At 49.4% G+C, this 21251-nt stretch overlaps 1 protein-coding gene and 1 pseudogene across 1 annotated transcript; both read left to right on the top strand.

Moving 5' to 3' along the window:
* Nucleotides 1-1431: 1431 nt before the first annotated feature.
* On the top strand, nucleotides 1432-3227 carry LOC136468161 (uncharacterized; annotated as a pseudogene).
* Nucleotides 3228-18165: 14938 nt separating this feature from the next.
* Nucleotides 18166-20724, top strand: LOC136468145 (uncharacterized). The gene is made up of 5 exons (XM_066466999.1): nucleotides 18166-19235; nucleotides 19384-19540; nucleotides 19633-19796; nucleotides 19899-20169; nucleotides 20312-20724. Exons 1-5 carry the CDS (start codon nucleotides 18166-18168, stop codon nucleotides 20450-20452), a joined length of 1803 nt encoding a protein of 600 aa, XP_066323096.1. The 3' UTR covers nucleotides 20453-20724.
* Nucleotides 20725-21251: the final 527 nt, after the last annotated feature.

The raw sequence follows: 21251 nt of genomic DNA, 5'->3' as shown, positions 1-21251 counted from the left end.
TTCATAAAAACAACAGAACCAAGAATATCTTTTAAAATAGTTCAACATCTTGAGTGTCATGGTGCATGTTAAAATGATTGTATATGCCATTATAACGAGAGACGAGACTCCGACCTAGAATCCATTATACAATAAAAGTTTTAAATAAAAATACAATAAATACTAGACTTTTAATGGTAAAAGCATTGGAACACCTAAAAGGTAAAAAAAAATGAAAGCTAAAATATAGATTCACGATGTCACAAAAAAATGCAACAAGAGCCTATATAGACTAAGATTTTAACTTAATTAATACTCATTGAAACCCCATATATGTGCAATGCAAAGATGAAACCACATAGTATTAAGTACTTGGTAAATTTATCGTAACTAGATATAGTTTATAGAGTGTATAAATAGGTATTGTCTTAGGAATTAATAGAGAGAGTTAAGATAATAAACTTCGATTAGTTGTACATACTAAACTCACCCATGAAAATTTTAATACCTTTTTCTAGACTATACTGGAGTACGGTTTGATGGGCTAGTAAGTTCAAATCAAAGATGGCAAATCATATGCTGCACTTCAGTGCTAGGGAAGAACATAGCTAAGCAAGTTCTTGTTTCACGGAACACATTGTAAAAGAAGATGTGTATCCGGAACAAAATTATTTGGCTCAGCCCAATAAAAAATTGAGAACAACATTCAGAACATAGCCCAAAAATTCTGAAGAGATGAACTGTGAAGGTGTTGTGAGGAGTCCTGCGTTCATATATGCCTCTAGAGTCCATCAACATTCGGGTACCGCAAAGTCTGCAAAGCCTGAGCAAGCAAGACAATGAGAACCTTTGCAGCAGTTCATTTCCAGTAATCTTTTTTTTGTTTACACTAGTGCACAGAAAAAAAGAAAACAAAAAGACGAGTACTGTCTGACATGTGAGACATCGGATACTTCTGAGTTCTGATCTGAGAAACTGTGAGTATTGGCAAAAATTGAATTTAAAGAACGATTTCTGAACTGAAACATACAAAAACCTGAATGTATGTACCATTTTAGCATCTGTGGAAGGGACCGCACGGCTGAGCGCCCTTCCGGCGAGAAGCATGGATTGCCTTGCTGAAATGCTGAATCACTGAGTCGGTGAACGTCTGTCCCTGGTCGCACCCGCCGGCCGCCGCAACCGCATGCCCGCATTCGTACAGGTACCAGGCAAAGGCAATCCAGCCCAGTGTCCCCGCCTCTCTTGAACCGGCAAGGGGCCAAGGGGCAGCGGGCACCTGCCTTTGCCGTCGGGCGGTCCAGCCGTCCAGGCGTCACGACTCCCGAGAGCCGCTGCCTCTATATAAGCGCCACCACCGCGGCACCACACCCCCAACGGCCCTTGCGTTTCAGACGCCGCAACGAAATCCAAGCGCTATCAAGCTCGGCGCCTCCCCGCTCGTCCACCGCCATGGATCCGACCAGGCAGGGCCGCGACCCCTCCGGCCGCGGCGCCTACTACAACCCAGCGCAGTTTCCTGACCTCCCCTCCTCCTCCTCGTGGCGACAGCCGCGGCGGCCTCTGCTGCTGGAGCAGGCCACGCCGCCGCTGCAGATGAACCCGCGGCCCCAGTTCCAGCCGCATCAGGGTGGCGACATCGGGGACCAGAGCTCCACGCGCGTCGGCATCCCTACCGACGGCAACATCTCGAGCTACGACGCGCTCCTCAACTTCCCCATGCCCGGCTCCCAAACCTCGGTGCCGCACCGGCCGTCGACGCCGAACTTCATCGGCAGCCAAAGGCAGTACCTGCCTCAGCATGGCTCCGCCGCTCTCTTCTCCGCGCTCGGGTACGACGGCGTCTTCAACCCGCACGCCTCCGTCTATCGTCCCTGGGCGGCAGCGGCAGTCTGCGCTCGGCCCGCCGCCGCCCCCGGCTTCGCCGCGCGGGGCGGCAACGCCACCAGCAACGACCCGAACACCTCCGCCGGTGTGATCGGTGCGCGTCGGGGCCCAGTGGCTGGCGCTCCAAACCGTCAGGCGCTTCAAGATGTCGAGACGAACCCGGCCCTTGCGACGAACCCGGCGAGCTCGGATTGGTTGGCCTTCCTGCTCGATCAAGACAACGGCGAGCTCAGAGCTCATCTGTGTGTGTTTGCTTTGCTTTTGCACGGTGCAGGGAGACAGCTCTGAGGGTGCTCGTCAGGGTGGCGGCGCGGAACTTCCCCGAAGTACTGCAGCAGCTATTCAGGTGCCTAATCGAGGGATGGATGATGGAACAGAGCAAGGGCCCGGAACTGCTTGAGCATTTCTTCGCCACGTTTGCCTTACAGCTGTTGCTCGGTATGTAATGTAGCTACCCACAACAGCCCTGGAGGACGACGTACGTATCGCTACTGATGGCGTTTTTCTGATGAACTTCCGTTTAGATTTTCACCCGTGAGCTCACCGTCCCCCGCTTCCGCGACATGGCCACGTCCTATTTCGGGGGGATGAGCGTGATGCTATGCCTGGAGAACGCGACGAAGCATGAGCTCGGCCATGATCTCGAGGACACCATCTTGACCCATGCCGTTGAGATCTCCAAGAAACAATACGGGTGAGAGCTGAGCATATACCATTACAACATGAGTTCATTCACTGCGTGGTTCTTCTCGATCGTCACTCCTAACGTTCGTTCTCAATCTGGAGAAACTAACGGGCGGGCCGGGAAACCTCCTTCCGGACGGCATTCGCATGCCGCAGCAGCGTCTTCTTGCAGGAACTCTTCAAGAGAGGCCATCACGATCAGCTCGAGGACCGCATCAGGGCGTTCGTCGTGGACGATCTCGTGGCGTGGTCCACGGACACATACGGGCACTTCGTGGTACAGGCGTGCTTTCGCCCCCGCGCTAGTCCGTCTCCGGTGCCTCCGTTGCAGCGCGGGCTCGAAGCGTTCTTGCGCCTGCCCGACGAGCGGCTCCGGGTGTTGGTGATGGACTGACCACGTCCTCGGCTCGCTGCTCCAAACCAGCGTAGACGTAAGTATTCGCCTATCCTTCCTGTCACGGTCCATCTGTGGGCCCGCGCCGGCCGGCCGCTCGGTCGTTCGTTAGCTGAGACTGGCGTTTCATCTGTGCGGAACGTGCCATGCAGCACGGAGCGGCGCCGGCGGAGGCGATGCAGCTTGCAGAGCGGATCTTGGGGACGCCGCGGACAAGACGGATGCTGAACTCCGTCGTCCGGCGGGTGATCGACAAGAGCAAGCCGTAGCTATTTTGCACTAGTAGTCAATGATTTGCTCCGCTGAGTCAGAGCGCGCCACCATGCCTTAGACTGTACTCCGACTGCGAATTGTGTGTTTGACTTCGATTGATTGGCATTGCTTGCTGACGTACACGGCCAAATGTCTCTGGTTTCTCTGTACAATGCTACGGGTTACTACTTTACATCTCTAAACATTTCGTACAGTTTAGGCTTGTGTAGTACGTACTACTACTACTCCGTAGCCAGCATCTCTGTTTGTATCCATCCGCTAATGTTGTGTCAGATTAAAAGTCGTTGCAATTTGTGCATGCATGTACTGGTACCGTAAAGGTTCACCGCTCAAGCTCAGACAATTTACCACACAGATGGCTCCCACCGTAAGCACGATGATCAGTAATACCGATCTGCATCCTACAATGTTAGGAGATCATAATTCTATCCAACTTTCGTCACCTAAACATTAACTTAAGGCACTTAAACTTTACTTACGGAGTAGACATTAACTAGTCTACAGCCTGTTCGGGAGGCCGTATCGTATCGTGGATTATTTACTGCTGGCTGGTTTGGTGTGAGAGAAAAACACTGTTCCCGGCTGAAAATTTACGATCGTTTACGAGCAAGCGAATAGGCTGTAGTTGCTCCCCAATAGAAGTGGCTTTTATTGCTTTCGTTTGCGTAGAGACTTTAGATTGGTTGCAAGCGGTCTTGATGCGTCAGATTTCTTTTTAGTACAGAAAAGCTAATGATCAACCGGTTGATTTGCCTGTTGCGATCAACCGTTTTTTGGGCCGTGCGATGCGGAAGCGACGGTCTCCCCCCGCCCTGCGATCATGCTGGTGCGTGCGTGCTCGTGCATGCGTCCCTGCCTGACACACGAACGCGAGCACGAAACACCCTGCGACAATCTCTCGTCTCTCACCTCCTTGTGTGGAATTTTTTTTGAAATTTCTGAAGAATTTATGAATAATTCGACATATATTTCTTCCATGTCTGGAATCCATAGAAATATTTTGTAAATCTTTTTAAAAAAATTGGTATATTTTTGTGTTATTCTCATATTACATCACTCTGTTTAATAAATTACACTGAAGAAATCACTATAAATATAGTAATAAGGCGGTGTAAATATAGCTATAAGACATTGTAAACGCATAGAAAAAATTTGGTTGATAGAAAGGGCTAAAATAACCAGTTATTGGGTAGACATCTCCTTTTAGTAAGCCGAGTGAGTTGGGATCTACATGGTCAGCGACCATAGATACCTGGACCCACCTTAGAGTCTAGCACTGGTTTCACAGCCTGTTCGCTCGTTGGTTTCAGTCAAGCAGCCAATAATGTTTTTCTCTCATAACAAACCAGCATCAGTCGGGCTTATTAACCCAGAAACCAACCAATGAACAGGCTGAAAACCTTATACATCCAAGCTCCAAAGACAGTTCTTTCCCCATACTACAGTAGCAACTAAGCGATTTCTCGAGCGACCTTATTCTTCCTCCATCGATCTGCCGGCGCCCTCTCTTTTGACGTTCCATCGTTGAAAATGGGAAATGACCTCGGTTCTAAAAAAAACTTTAATAGTATATACTCCCTCAGTTCCAAATTATAGTTCGTTTGACTTTTTTTTACCACAGGTTTGACCACTCGTCTTATTCAAAAAAAATGTATAAACATAGTCGAATTTAAGTCATTCTTGAAGAACTTTTGTTAATAAAGCATGCCACAACAAAAGAAGTGATATTTTGCACGAGTGTCGGGTTCATAAACCGGGGGTCCCTCATGGACCGGCTTCCCAACAAAGGCTCGGCCCAACAGACGACATTGCGAACGATGCGCAACTCATGGGCCAGCCCAAATACCTAAAAGACAGACCAGAAGGACGATCCAGGTCTCCGACCGGAAGGCCTGGCCGAGGAGGAACGACGCCCGCTTCCGACTCTGGACCGCCTCTCTGACCGAAAGGCCTGGCCAAACACCACTTCTGACTTTGACCTGCGTCTCCGACCGGGGAAGCGCTGAACCCCTGCTCATAGCTCTTCTCCAACTGGCGCAATCAGGGTCGACTAGGACCAACCGACCGGGGACGCTCGCTCGGTAAGGACCAGGAAAAGGACAGAGAAAGTAAGACAGGGCACTCAAGTCAACCGCAATACCAAGGACCGTACCCTGAACACCTGCAGGATAGTACCCTGCGACCTCCCTCGCATGACAGAACCCAAGCAGTGTTGTAGTGAAAGGATCTAACAATGCCTAGAGGGGGTGAATAGGCGTATCTAAAAATTAACTGTAAATGCTAAGTTCAAATTTGTCAGTCAATGTCGGAAGTCCCGGAGTTTGGGTCGAAACTCCCGACATCGTCAAAAGTTTCGACATAAATGTCAGCAGTTCCGACGTCTACGTGAACTATAAAAGCAGTGCCAAATTTAACTTTACGGATAAATAATCTTACAATCCCACTTTCTAGTGATTTGGTAAAGATGTTGGGTCACTCCCTTGACGCCGTAATGCCTTCAAACCATAGATCGAGTCCAAACCCTAAAATGAAGTTCAAGAAAGAGAGAGAGAAACAAACAAATACAAGTAGTTTCTAGCAATCACAACAACAAGCACACGGGACACAAAGATTTATCCTGAGGTTCGGTAACCCCACAAAGGAGCTCCTACGTCCTCGTTGTTGAGATGACCACAAAGGTCGGAGTCTATTCCACCTCCTTACCTCTCTCAAAGCGACCACAAAGGTCACTTGAGCTTTCCACTAAGAAATTAAAGGATAATACAAACTTCCCAAGACTCTTCCATAAGATAGAAGCTCTTGAGCAACGCCTAGCCGGCTAGGGGCAAAGCCCCAAGACCAATAGTAATAGAAGCAAAACCAACCGGCTTGACGAAGAAATTAAGTGCTCAAGCTTTCCAAAGTGATTCTCTCACTTAATCCACTCTCCTTTCACTGAAAACCCTAAGGGAATCGAAGATTGGAGCAAAAGAGGGAGGAGAGGGGTGCCTTTCTTGCTTGGGAGCTGTTGGGAAGAAGTTAGGTCAGCTATGAATGAGTTCGTACCGGTTAGAAGTGAAAAGAGGCGTATTTATACTCTAAGTAGAAATCTAACCATTCAGATCTACGTTGGAAGTTCCGACGCAGATCTCGGGGCTTCTGGCCTTTAACAAAAACACTGTTCACATAGGGTCGGAAGCCCGTGCGTGCAAGTCAATGTCAGAACTCCCGACAAACATCGGGACTTCCGACGGTCGGAACTTCCGACGTATGTCGAGACTTCCGACGTGCACAGTCAGTCAACCAGTAAAGCTCTAGGTGTCGGGACTCCTGACAAGGTCCGAGACTTCCGACGTACGTCAAACCTTCCGACTGGCGCAGACAGTCAGCCGACAGAACCACAGTTGTCGAGACTCCCAGCTTGGGTCGGGACTTCCGACTATTGGAAGTTCCGACTCACGTCAGGACTTCCGACGTCCACAGTCATCGCATTGGCTAAGTGACTGGGAGTCAGAACTTCCGGCATGAGTCGTGACTTCCAACGGTCGAGAGTTCTGGCTTATGTCAGGACTTCCGACACTGACAGTCATAGAAAAATAATCTATGTGCTCGTGGAGTGCTAGAGTGTCCCTCTTTTGATTTTATTTTTATGCTTGAGCACTCTATCTTTCTCAGACCAACTAAGTTTGCATCCCTCTTTATAGTGCGGCGGATCCTAAACTCAAAAACAAAAATAAAACCTTTAGAGAGCGTTTTGAGTTCATCCGCCTTTACAACTTCAAGAATTGAGGGATACTATTTTATCTTTATCAACTCTTTGAATCTTTCATGGGACTAATAGCTGCGACATATCTCATTAAGATCATATTAGTCCCTAATTTGGATGTAATCAATACACCAAAACCCACATATGGGGCAAAAGCACTTTTATATAGGCGCCGATATTTTCCCCTACAGTGTTGTGGGCGCCATCAACTCCCATACCAGATAAACATGGTAAGGCACCCCCACATGCCTCTGGGCATCAACAGTGTTGTGGGCGCTGACATTTACCACACCAGACGAACATGATAAAACCCCTTACATACCTCTGGACATCAACAGTATGGCAGACACCGACGTCTACCATACCAGAAGAAAATGATGCAACCTCCCACGTGCATCTGACATTAAATAGTATTATAGGCGCCTACCATCATCTTGTACCAGTCGGCGTGGGCAACAAGACTTAGTAGCATACGTACTCTCTTCCTCTCACTTGTAAGGCCATCCCCTTCATCTATAAAAGACGATGCGGTCTCTTCCAATAGAGAGATCGGTTCACAACAACTCAAACAACACACACAACAGGAGAACCACTTGGTTCAAACCTAGAGCACACGCTCAAACACTTAGCACATAGCGGAGCTCCCATCACTCTCGGCCCTTCAGACCAGAGTCCGGCCGGACCTCCTGTACCACCCATCTTTCTTCCTTCTATTTGAAACCCCACAGCAAACTTCGAGCACCTAGGCTCAGGAATAAAGTCACCGACTGACTCAAACTGGACGTAGGGCATGTTGCCTGGACCAGTATAAACCCTATGTCATTGAGTGTAAGGCCACCTCCGATCATAACGTACAACAAAACTACAAATATTTACGTGTTGGTCACTTTCTGCACCGACAACAAGTTTTGAATAAGATGAGTGGTGGGTCAGAAAAGTCAAACGAACTATAATTTAGAACGGAATTAGTAAGAATCAGGTATTTGCTTATAAAAAATAAAGATATTCTTTCTTGATAGAAAAATGCTCCTATATCTATCTACAAGCTAGGATGCCTAGATCGGCCGCATATTCTTCTCTGAGTTGGTGACCGAGTCTGACCCAGGCGCCACGTCCGCGTTATAGAGAGCCCAGCAGGCGTTTACCAGGTCCACCAGTCCCACGACCCGATTTTGAGTCCGACTCGTGCGTTGCATAGCTCAGGATCGCGAGATCCCAGTCCGTGTATATATACATTCTAGGCGCCCACAAAATCTTCAACGACAGATTCGACACATAATCCAACTTCTAACAATATTCGCGATGGACACCACCAAGCACCCAGCCTCGACCGATCCCGCCGCCGCCGCAGCCGCAGCTGTAGCCCCAACCCCAACCCCCGCTCCAACCGACCACGATGAGGCAACGGGAACTTCTAACAGCGTCGGCATAGCAGTACCATCATCTTTAGCCGCAGCCCCACCCCTGCTCTCGCCGATCACGGGGGCCAACTTGTTGAGAAAACTAGACTTCCGGTGGCGCCGGCGTAGCAGTATTATCATCCACAGACGTGATCGCAGAGCTATGGCATGGTCGAGAGCTCCACGGGCGTCGGCGCCGGGCAGAACTATGGCATGGGCGAGAGTTCCACGGTCATCGGGTACGTCCCACCCTATGCCTCCAGCAGCATCTACGCCTCATACTTCGGCAAGCACAACCCGTGCCACAACGCTGCCCCCGCCGCGCCCACCGCGCCGAAGCTACCAGGCACCAATGCTGGGCAGTTAGACCCCAACCCTGGCCCCATCGCCCCACCGCCCAACCCATTGGTGCCATGCCCGTGCTCGTCATAGACGCTGAGCGCCAGCGCCGACCTCTTCCAGCCTGCTATGCCCATGGAGGACCCCAATCTCACCGCATACTAGGATGATCATGACTCCCGACAAGCCATGCAATCAGTCAACCAGTAAAGCTCTAGGTGTCGGGACTCTCGACAAGGTCTAGGACTTCCAACGGTTGAAAGTTCCGACGTACGTCGGGACTTCCGACTGGCGCAGACAGCCAGCCGGTAGAACCATAGCTGTCGGGACTTCCGGCTTGGGTCGGGACTTCCGACTATCGGGAGTTCCAAGTCACGTCGAGACTTCCGATGTCCAGCATCACCATGTAGGCTAAGTGACTAGGAGTCAGAACTTCCGGCATGAGTCGTGACTTCCGACGGTCGGGAGTTTTGGCTTACGTCGAGACTTCTGACACCGATAGTCATAGAAAAATAATCTACGTGCTCGTGGAGTGCTAGAGTGTCTCTCTTTTGATTTTATTTTTATGCTTGAGCATTCTATCTTCCTCAGACCAACTAAGTTTGCATCCCTCTTTATAGTACGGCGGATCCTAAACTCAAAAACAAAAATGAAACCTTTGGAGAGCGTTTTGAGCTCGTCCGCCTTTACAACTTCAAGAATTGAGGGATACCATTTCATATTTATCAACTCTTTGAATCTTTCATGGGACTAATAGCTACTGAAGTGGACCGTGACGCCTAAGAGGGGGGTGAATTAGGCAACTTAAAATACTAACTCTAAACTATGGCCTCTTTTTCTACCCTTAGCAAAACCTATGCAAAAGATAACATATCTAAATATGCAACTATGGTTTTGCTAATGCGTTGCTATCTCTACCGTAAAAGGAGTAATATAATCAATGTAAATGCTAAAGCTAAAGAGCAAGGTAGAGATATGCAAACTCCCGTCGATGACTCTGGTATTTTTACCGAGGTATCGAGAAGCGCGTAAGCTTCCCCCTAGTCCTCGTTGGAGTCCCTCGCAAGGAATCCCTCGCAAGGGCCATGCTTCCGGTCAGGTAACTCCGTGGATAGCCTCGGGCCTTCCCCACACGCAAGTGGGTTTTCGACGTGCCTTCCGGCAAGCCTCTCCTAGATGCTCCCTGCCGTCTTCACTATCAAGCTTCCGGCCGAAACGCCGCGGGCCTTGTTTCCTCCGGTACACGGTGGCGGCCACACCACAAACGTGGTTGGTGTGCGCAAGCACCGAGTGGTAAGAGGTATGCAAACCTCACTAAACACTAGGCCTAAACCTAGAGCAAGCACATAAGCGGTGGTCTAATCAACCTAAGCACTTCGCAAAGCACCTACGCTAATCACCTAATAAAACACTAAGCATTATGCAAATGAAGATCACTAAAATGGTGTATCAACGCCCTTGGTATGTTTCCTCAGCTCCACACTCCTCAAATGGCCGGTTGGGGGGGTCTATTTATAAACCCCACTGAGAAAGTAGCCGTTGGGGACGAAATCCCGCTTTTCTGCTACTGACCGGACTCTGACCAGCGTCGGGTCAGCACTGACCGGACACATCCGATCACAAAAATAGCTCTCTAAAACCTTACTGATGTTGACCAAACTCTAGCACTCAGCGTCCTGTGCAGCGTTCGGTGCAGCGTCCTGTGCATCGGAGCGTTCGGTGCAGCGTCCTGTGCAGCGTCCGGTCGCTACTGTTGACTTTGTTGTTGCCGAGCCTCTTGATCGGAGCGTCCGGTGCAGCGTCCTGTGCATTGGAGCGTCCGGTGCAGCATCCGGTGCAGCGTCCTGCGCATCAGATTGTCCGGTGCAGCGTCCTATGCAGCGTACGGTCACCTCTATGAGCTCGTTTCTTCACGATCTTGCGTCCGGCTTCGTTTCTATCTTCATGCTTGGACTTTACTTGATATCTTGGGTCTTCTCTTGTGCTTCTAAGGTCTTGCTTATGATGTTGATCATCGGATCATCACGTCGCCTTCGTTCAAGTCACGTCTTGCATCTATTGAACTACAAAATAATCACTTGCAAATTCATTAGTCCAATTTGGTTATGTTGGTCATGAAACACCAAAATCCAAAGTAAATGGGCATATGGTCCATTTTCCTTACAGCTACGACATATCTCATTAAGATCACATTAGTCCCTAATTTGGATGTCATCAATACACCAAAACCCACATAGGGGGCAAATGCACTTTCAATCTTCCTATTTTTGGTAATTGATGACAACCAACTTAGGCTTTTATAAAAGTGAAAGAATTTAAAGCTTTTGAACCCCAAAATTTATGAAGAGCTCCCCCATGATGTATGCATGAATTTCAATTTCAATTAGAATCATCTATACATGATTTGCATACATCAAGACAAAAGCTCCCCCTAAATTTTACAATCCGTGGGGTGCAACAAGTGTGTGTGAACAAATAGATATCCGTGAAAAGAAATACAATATGACATGTTATTTCACACAACAAGTAAAAAAGGAGTATGATGGCCAAGATTTCAAAGTAAAAACTTGAAGCAACACATGGCCATCCAAAAACATCCACCATCACAAGTAGAGACAAGCAAAAGCTAATAAGATAGATAAAAAACAATTACTTGTCCTACAATCATTCATCACAAACACATATAAATAGATGTCCATCACAAGCTAGCCACCACACGACGTAGTGCATAAAAGCTAAAAGTTTTAAAGTCTCGAAAGTAAATAACCAACTAACTTATTACAAGATGAATCACAAAGCCTAACACTCCCCCATTGTCAACAAGTACCAAAAGGGGTAGGCTGCATGAAAAAACAACTACTCATCGTCGTAGTCATCATCCTCATCTTGGTCACCGTCCTCACCACCATCGTCTTCATCATCATCATCATCATCCTCTATGTATTCCTCATCTTCTTCCATCACCTTGCCCTTGCCATGAGGGCAAGAGGTCGCATCATCTTCGTATGCCGCACAAGCCTCATCATATAAAGCCAACGGATCACGAGGAGGCACAAATGGCGGCGGAGGAGAAGACACAATCCCTGCATGCTGTTCCAACTGGTATAGCCTCTCTTACATATCGTGCTCACGTTGAGCACTAGCACAACACTGTCCAAATATATATGTCAGGAGGAACTTGAATTTGCTTGGCTTCTTACCCGAGGAGGAGGAAGAGAGGGGCTCAGCACTAGAAAAGCGAGCAACAACAGTAGATGGTGAAGCACCACGGCGAGAGTGAGAACCTAAAACACCTTTCCCTTTTGCTTTGGCTACAACACTTTTCTCCCTCAGTTCTCTTGCAGCAGAGATGAATGTCTTGTTAGAAATCTTTAGGAGATTGTGCTGAGTGTCTATGGGGAACCAGATGCTAGACACTTGCTCAATGACATGCATAATGTAGGGTGCATAGGGAAGATGCTTCACCAGATCCTCAGTAGCATCATGGATCTTGTTCCAAATGTATCTGCTGATGGAAAATTTCTAAAAATCATCTCCAAATTGCTGAAGCACCTTCTGAGAATCATCACGAAGGAAGGTGGAGTCACCTCGCTTTGGGTACAAGATCTTGTCTCAGAATGTTATTAAGGACATAGTAATAGGGCTTCAGATATACTGTTTGACCATCAGTTGTATGTCCATCAAGATACATGTGTTGGTACTTCTCCAAAACGACATCCTCATACTCAGTCAATTCCGGTGCAGTGCGGTCGGCATGACTCAAACCAAGAAGGCGAGAGAAAGTGATGAAGTCCACTTTATAATGCTTGCCTTTAGTGGTCCAATGGATGAAGTCAATAGCACCGGTAGGGTCGTGCTCATGATGATAGGAAGCATAGAACTGACAAATAAGCTCATTGTTCCAATGCTTTCTAAACTCTAGCAGGTAAGACAACCCCATTGAGCGGATATCACGAACCATCTGCTCTAGCTCTAGCTCCTTTAACTTACCAAGAGAGTATGCATCAATACACTTCATCTGAAGGACCGGTGGCTCCCTCTTCTTCAAAAACTTCAGATATAGAATAGAATCATAGAAGTCATAATGGAATGGGTGCTAGAAATGATACTCACGACAAACCAACACTAGTCGGGCTTATTAGCCTAGAAACTAGCCAACGAACAGGCTAGAAACCTTATACATCCAAGCTCCAAAGACAGTTCTTTCCCCATACTATAGTAGAAACTAAGAGATTTCTCGAGCGACCTTGTTCTTCCTCCATCGATCCGTCGGCGCCCTATCTTCTGACGTTCTTGCCAGCATTAGAGATGAGAGGGGAGCCGGGCTCCTAGGTGGAAGGACCCTATATAGTTGTAGAAGTAGATCTTCTAGCTTATATTTTCCTCAGCTCTTCCTAGTCCTGGTGTTAGCTTGGCCATCGTCACTCAAAGACTGTCGAGGTTTTGGGTGTGGGGGTTTAGTTCGCTGGTGGTTATGACGTTATGGAACAAGGCATACAGTAGGAACGATGTTGTGTCATGTTGGGCTTGAGGTTTCATGGCGAGTGATATTGCTCTTCTTCCCTCTGTTCTATTGGCGGTGAAGGCAAATCTTGGCTTAGGTGTGCAGGGGTGCATCCCCAACTGATGGGTGTTCATTATTTTTTCGATCATGTTCCTAGGAATGGGTGGCCAAACGGTGGCTCCTTCCAAGGCAAATCTTGGCTTGGGCATGGATTTGAGCCTATTTTCACCTTCCTCGGTATTCGCCTTGGCGACGGCGAATCCCGACAATACGTGCTTGATGAAGAAATCAAGTGCTCAAGCTTTTCAAAGTGATTCTCTCACTTAATCCACTCTCCTTTCTCTCAAAACCCTAAGGAAATCGTAGATTGGAGCAAAGGAGGGAGGAGAGGGGTGCCTTTCTTGCTTGGGAGCTATTGGGACAAAGTTCGGTCAGCTGTGAATGAGTCCGTACCAGTTAGAAGTGAAGGTATTTATACTCTAAGTAGAAATCTAACCGTTCATATCAACGTCGGAAGTTTCAACGTAGATCTCAGGACTTCCGGCCTTTAACAAAAACATTGTTCACACAGGGTTGAAAGTCCGTGCGTGCAAGTCAATGTCGGAACTCCCGACAAACGTCGGGACTTCCGACGTGCGCATTCAGTCAACCAGTAAAGCTCCAGGTGTCAGGACTCCCGACAAGGTCCGGAACTTCTGACGGTCGGGAGTTCCGACTCACGTCGGGACTTTCGACGTCCACAGTCACCGCGTAGGCTAAGTGACTGGGAGTCAGAACTTCCAGCATGAGTCATGACTTCCGACGGTCGGGAGTTCTGGCTTACGTTGGGACTTCCGACACCGACAGTCACAGAAAAATAATCTATGTGCTCGTGGAGTGCTAGAGTGTCTCTCTTTTAATTTTATTTTTATACTTGAGCACTCTATCTTCCTTAGACCAACTAAGTTTGCATCCCTCTTTATAGTGCGGCGGATCCTAAACTCAAAAACAAAAATAAAACCTTTGGAGAGCGTTTTAAGTTCGTCTGCCTTTACAACTTCAAGAATTGAGGGATATCATTTTATCTTTATCAACTCTTTGAATCTTTTATGGGACTAATAGCTGCGACATATCTCATTAAGATCACATTAGTCCCAAATTTGGATGTCATCAATACACCAAAACCCACATAGAGGGCAAATGCACTTTCATGTAGGTGCCGATATTTTCCCCTATAGTGTTGTGGGCGTCATCAACTCCCATATCAGACAAACACAGTAAGGCACCCCCCACATGCCTCTGGGCATCAACAGTGTTGTGGGCGTCAGTATTTACCACACCAGACAAACATGATAAAACCCCTTACATTTCTCTGGGCATCAACAGTATGGCAGGCACCGACGTCTACCATACCAGAAAAAGATGACGCAACCTCCCACGTGCATCTAACATTAAACAGTATTGTGGGCGCCTGAAAGGTCCTTGTGTGGTTTTGGTAATTGAGTGACAACTTAGGTGGACAAATTGTGTTTATGTGAGATACACAGGTGATTAGTCCACAGGTACATGTGTGTGAACAACATATGCCATGAAGGTGAAAATGGCTTGGAGATGTTGCAAAGCTCACACATGTGATGATGAAGGAGCTCATTGCACATGAGACATGACATTGAGTCATGTGATCAAGGTGGAGAAGATCAAGACAAGACTTGGCTTGATGGACCGGTTGCAAGCGTGAAGGGCAAGTCGAAGGCTTTGGAGTGATGGACCGCGTGGCGGTGAAGCTTGAGCAAGACTTGGCGCCGATGGACGATGGCAATGGTGAAGAGCAAGTAAAGTCAAGATCGATGAACCAATATGATCACGTGATGATATGAAGTGGATCATATCATTGCTGATCATGTTGGTGCATGTGTTGCATCGACATTGGAGGAGATAGAATGGAATGCGCAAGGCAAAGGTATAACCTAGGGCATTTCATTTCACCGGTCATAGGTGTGTAGAGAAGTATATGACCGGGTTTAGGATAGATGGACGTACTATCAAGAGGAGCAAACTTGTTTGCATATCGGTCATCTAGTGCCACTCGAGTGATCTAACTTTGCATCGTCGCTAGGATCGAGTGGCGTGGCAAGTTGAGTGGCTAACATCCCTTGGGAAATGATTGTGAAAAGCTAACACATATACACATGGTGGTGTACACTTGGTGGTGTTGGCACATTTACATAGGAGATGAAGTTGGAGTTGATGTGGATCAACTTGGTGAAGAAAAGGAGTGAGTCTCGCTGGTCAGAGAGTGACCGATTGCGTCCGGTATGGTGACCGGACACATCCGGTATTAATCGACAAACTCAGCGACCGGACGTGTCCGGTCGCCACACCGGACGTGTCCGGTGTGAATCTGCATGGTCGGCGTTCTGTGAACTGTCGATCGAACGCTGGAAGCGTCTGGTCAGGGGTGACCGGACGCGTCCGGTCGGACCTAGGTGCTTACTGGACTCAACCGGACACAGCGCCTCTGCGTCCAGTCAGACCTGGGTGCTTACTGGACTCGCAAGCTCGGCGGGATTCGGCGCTTTCGGGAAAATGGAATGCCTATTTTCTATTGCGCCGGATGCAAATTCTGGTGGTTGGCTCATTGGAGCAAGGGTGGAAAAGATAGAAGTGAGAACAGAGCTGATGCCAGCGTCGGTCCAGTGACCGGACGCTAGGTCTGAAAGCACCGGACGCTGGTAGGGTATGTCCGGTCAGGCTGACGTACGGTGACGCAGAAGCTGGAGTGTGATCGGACGCGTCCGGTCGAAGAAACACGCCTCGGGTACCTTACTGGAAACGACCGGACGCTGAGGATTCTGCGTCCGGTCAGTTGAAGCTGCTACGTCCGGTCAGGTCAAGTGACCATTGGAATCGGGACACGTGGCCGTCTGCGGGCGACCGGACGCTGTGGTCCAGTGTCCGGTCAACACGACCGGAGCGTCCGGTCGACCCGACAGTTGCCAGTGAAAGGGTAACGGCTAGTTTAGCCCTTGGGGCTATAAATAGAAGTGGCCTTCGGCCATGGCTGGTGCTGAGCACCTTGGGGGACTTTGTGTCCTTGCTTGAGAGTGCTTAGGAGCCCTCCATCTCACACATACTTAATAGCGATCATCCGATTGTGTAAGTGAGCGATTCTAGTGCGATTGCATCGTGAGGTTGCATCGAGTGGCACTAGGTGATTGAGTTGCGAGCCGGTGGTGCTTGTTACTCTTGGAGGTTGCCACCTCCTAGACGGCTTGGTGGTAGTCTCCATCGAAGCCCACAAGAAGCTTGTGCGACGCTCCGGAGAAGTGCTTGTGAGGGGCACTTGTGCTCGCCCCGCGGGAGTCGCGAAGAGCAACTTTAGTAAAGCGTGTCATTGAGCTACCCTCACTCAAGGGGTAGGTTCTTGCGGCACCCGACGTGCGGGCTTAGCGGGTGATGCTAATTAGCCGCCGAACCACCAAGTGAGCGGTCGACACAACGGGGACTAGCGTGTTGGCAAACACGTGAACCTCGAGAGAAAAATAATCGTGTCAACCTTATTCTTCCCGTTGGTTTGCATCCCCGTTACACAAGCTTGCAATTACTTTTATACATATTAAGCTTGTGTAGTTGCTCTTGTAATTAGTTAGCTTGTGTAGCTTGCTAGTTACCTTCATGCTTGTGTAGCATAGAAGTAGCTCCCTTGCGTGGTTAATTTGATTTGTGTAACCTTGCTAGTCACATTACTTAGTTTGTGTAGCTAAGTAATTGCGCTCTCTAATTTGGCATTGGTTGCCTTGTTATTGAGCATTGCTAGTGAGCTTAGTTGGCTTTGTGCTTTTGCTTACTATCATGTGTAGGAGCTCCCTTGTAGCTTAAAGTACTAGTGGCATAAATTTGTGTGACCTTGCTTCTAAAATTGGATAGGAGAGCTCTAGCTAGCCCGGCACCTTTGTTGCTTGATTAGTATCTTAGCAAGGTGCTAGTGAACATAGATAGAGGGGTGTAGTCTTGGCTAGACCGATAGTTTTAATTTCGCACTTATTTCGGTTAGCCGATGCGATTAAGTTTTAAAAAGGACTATTCACCCCCCTCTAGTCGCCATCTCGACCCTTTCAGTGCCTACCATCATCTTGTATCCGCCGGTGTGGGCAATAAGACTTAGTAGCATACGTACTCTCTCTCCCTCTCACTTGTAAGGTCATCCCCTTTATCTATAAAAGGGGATGCGCTCTCTTCCAACAGAGAGATCAGTTCACAACAACTCGAACAACACACACAACAGGAGAACCACTAGGTTCAAATCTGGAGCACACGCTCAAACACTTAGCACATAGCGCAGCTCCCATCACTCTCGGCCCTTCAGACCGGAGTCCGACCGGACCTCTTGTACCATCCATCTTTCTTCCTTCTATTTGTAACCCCACAGCAAACTTCGAGCGTCTGGGCTCAGGAATAAAGTCACCGACTGACTCAAACTGGACGTAGGGCACGTTGCCTGAACCAGTATAAACCCTGTGTCATTGAGTGCAAGGCCACCTCCGATCACAACGTACAGCAACACTATAAATATTTACGTGTTGGTCACTTTCTGCACCGACAACAAGTTTTGAATAAGATGAGTGGTGGGTCAGAAAAGTCAAACGAACTGTAATTTAGAACGGAATTAGTAAGAATCGGGTATTTACTTATAAAAAATAAAGATATTCTTTCTTGACAGAAAAATACTCCGATATCTATCTGCAAGCTGGGATGCCTGGATCGGCCGCATATTCTTCTCTGAGTCGGTGATCGAGACCGACCCGGCCGCCACGTCCGCGTTATAGAGAGCCCAGCAGGCGTTTAGCAGGTCCGACTCGTGCGTTGCACAGCTCAGGATCGCGCGAGATCCCAGTCCGTGTATATATACATTCTAGGCGCCCGCAAAATCTTCAACGGCAGATTCGACACGTGCATAATCCAACTTCTAACAATATTCGCGATGGACACCACCAAGCACCCCGCCTCGACCGATCCCGCCGCCGCTCTCAACTCCAGGTTCCGCACGATGCGGCTGGTCAGGCTCGTCGGCGACCCCTCCTTGCCGCAGCCGCAGCCCCAGCCCCAACCCCCGCTCCAACCGACCACGATGAGGCAACGGGAACTTCTGACAGCGCCGGCGCAGCAGTACCATCTTCAGCCGCAGCCCCACCCCCCGCTCCCGCCGATCACGGGGGCCGACTTGTTGAGAAAACTGGAACTTCCGGCGGCGCCGGCGCAGCAGTACCATCATCCACAGACGCGGCCGCAGAGCTATGGCATGGGCGAGAGCTCCACGGGCGCCGGCGCCGGGCAGAACTATGGCATGGGCGAGAGCTCCACGGTCGTCGGGTACGTCCCACCCTATGCCTCCAGCAGCATCTACGCCTCGCACTTCGGCAAGCACAGCCCGCGCCACAACGCCGCGCCCACCGCGCCGAAGCTACCAGGCACCAATGCTGGGCAGTTGGACCCCAACCCTAGCCCCATCGCCCCGCCGCCCAACCCATCGGTGCCGCGCCCGCGCTCGTCGTCGACGCTGAGCGCCAGCGCCGACCTCTTCCAGCCTGCTATGCCCATGGAGGACCCCAATCTCGCCGCATACTGGGACGATCACGACTCCGCCTTCACCCCATACGCCCCCGCTTTCCAGAGCACGCTATTCGCTAACCCGGCGGGCTACGGGTCGTGGGTCCCCGCGGCGGCGCCTCACTGGTACCCGGCCCCGACGCTGGCGCAGGTCCGCTCGCGCCTGCTCGGCCGCCCGATGGAGCCTGAACTTCTGGCATCCCCGGTGGCCTCGGCCCACGTGGCCCGCCTGCTCAACGACGGCGACGAGCAAGTGCGCCGGAGCGTGCTCGCCACGTTCAAGCGCGACGTGCGCTGCTTCATGGAGAGCAGCGCCCAGAGGCAGGCCGTCCTCCTCGCGCTAGTTCGCGCCTGCATGTGGCGGGACGACGAGCTCCAGGACATTGTTGTCGCCGTGTACCACACCAATGGCTTTCTTTTGGGAGTCGTTCAACAAAATCACGGGTACGTAGCATACAATCATATTCGAAACAGAAAAGATCAATTCATCAGTTTGTTTGTTCAATTCGCCTGCATAGGAGGAGTAGTAGATCTAAACAGAAACTAATAAATTCTAAATCCAAACACAAACTAATCTTAATTTGTGCCTCAGGTTGGCAGCTCTGAAGGAGCTGATCAGGGCAGCGGTATTAGCTCATAATCAGCTGCTCAGGCCGATCGTCGAGTGGCTCCTCCGTGAACCCCTGTTCTATAAATGCCCGGAGTTGCTTGAGCACTGCTTCATCACGATGCCTTACGAATATAGCAAGGTACGGCTCGCACCATATGCCATAATCTGTACTTGTTATTTGCATTATTGACAGAGTGTTTGTTTGTTTCTGATTAACTTGATTTCTGTCAGATTCTGATCCGGTTCGCCATCGTGCACTATGCCGAGCTGCTCTCCTCGTCCTCTGGGTCGAGATGCCTGTCACAATGCTTCGTGTATGCGAGAGACAAGGAGGTTGAGCCTCTCGAGAGGATCATCCTGGACTACACCGCCGTGCTCGCCACCGGCCAATACGGGTACTACGTCCGGTGATCTACCTATTAATGAACCTTCGTTCTTTCCCACGATGGAATGCAACTAACAAAAAAAAACATGTATGCGCTGGGGCGCGCATGCAGCAACTATTTCTTGCAGCGAGTCATCGAGTGCGGCGGCGAGCGTCTCCAGGTGGCCATCGCCGAGCGCGTCGCGGCGGACGTGGTGAGCCTGTCGTCGGACCAGTTCGGGAGCTACGTGGTGGAGTCGTGCTTCCTCCAGATGCGCTCGCTGGCGCCGCTGCAGGTCGTGCTCACCGCGTTCCTCGCCCTGGGCGACGACTACCTCGCCGGGCTCGTGCGGGGCGGCTTCTCCAACTACGTCGTCAGCAAGCTGCTCGTCGTGGCCAAGGACGTAAGTCATCGTCGTTGCTGTCCCGTTAATTACTTTGGTTCTGAACTTTTGATTTGATACATAAACTTGGTGTTAGATCGTTATCTCATTATCTGACGACGACTGGACTGCTGTTAATTTGGTCTACATGTGTGTAATGCAGCACATGCCAGCGCAGGCGAGGGAGCTGGCGCGGCGGATCGAGAAGCTTCCGACGGCGGTCCACCGCGAGATGCACGCGCGCGGGGTGATGGCGGTCGTCAGGAAGCTGATTCACAGGCCAGAGGCAACCAGGCTTTACTAGCCGAGAGATGATGTTCTGTAGTTGTCATAGAAGCATGTCATTGTCATGTAGCCCAACATGAACTGCCCAAGGGGAAGGGTGTCCCAGCCTCCCAGGCCGTGCCGCAAAGCGGACGGCGTTTGTCTGTCATTGTGTGTGTACGTGCTCGTCTGCACTGTCTGTAGGGTTGTGTGTACGTATCACGCTAGGCGAGCCAGACCCATGCTTTCGTGATGTCTGGCACTAGCTTAGCTACCATGGGTTCTGTGTTCTCCGTCCAATTAAGCTAGTAGTATGTGGTAACTACTTTTGTTCGGATTGATTTGTAAGATAAAATGTTTTAGCGTCTATGTAGCACTTTTCATGGTTCTGTGTTCTCTGTCTAAGCTTTGGTTTGTATTCTGATTATTAGTTATTTATCGTTTCCGGATGATAGAGAGGCTGGAACCTTGTTCCATTATCTAAAAAACTTAAGCTAGTAGTATGTGGTCAGATTGATTTGTAAGGCCAAATGTTCTAGCGTCTCCTTAGCACTTTTCATCACTGTTAAGCTATGTTGGTGTTGAAATAAATTGATGCTACGGTACGTGTTATTTCTGCACCAACGCTTTAAATGAAAGAGTGGTGTCGACGACAGTTCTCCGAGGGGTATCCCACGAAGGTAGATTGATCAGCAGGAGAGCGTGAGATCAAGAATAAGAAGACAACAGAGACACATGGGTTAGACAGGTTCAGGCCGTCAGTATGACGTAATACCCTACTCCTGTGGTCTGTTGGTTTGTATTAGCTATTGTATGATATTGCGTGACTGCATATGCAT

The sequence above is a fragment of the Miscanthus floridulus genome, chromosome 1 (assembly GCF_019320115.1).
Source record: "Miscanthus floridulus cultivar M001 chromosome 1, ASM1932011v1, whole genome shotgun sequence".
Lineage (NCBI taxonomy): Eukaryota > Viridiplantae > Streptophyta > Magnoliopsida > Poales > Poaceae > Miscanthus > Miscanthus floridulus.
This window is presented reverse-complemented; position numbering and strand designations above follow the sequence as displayed.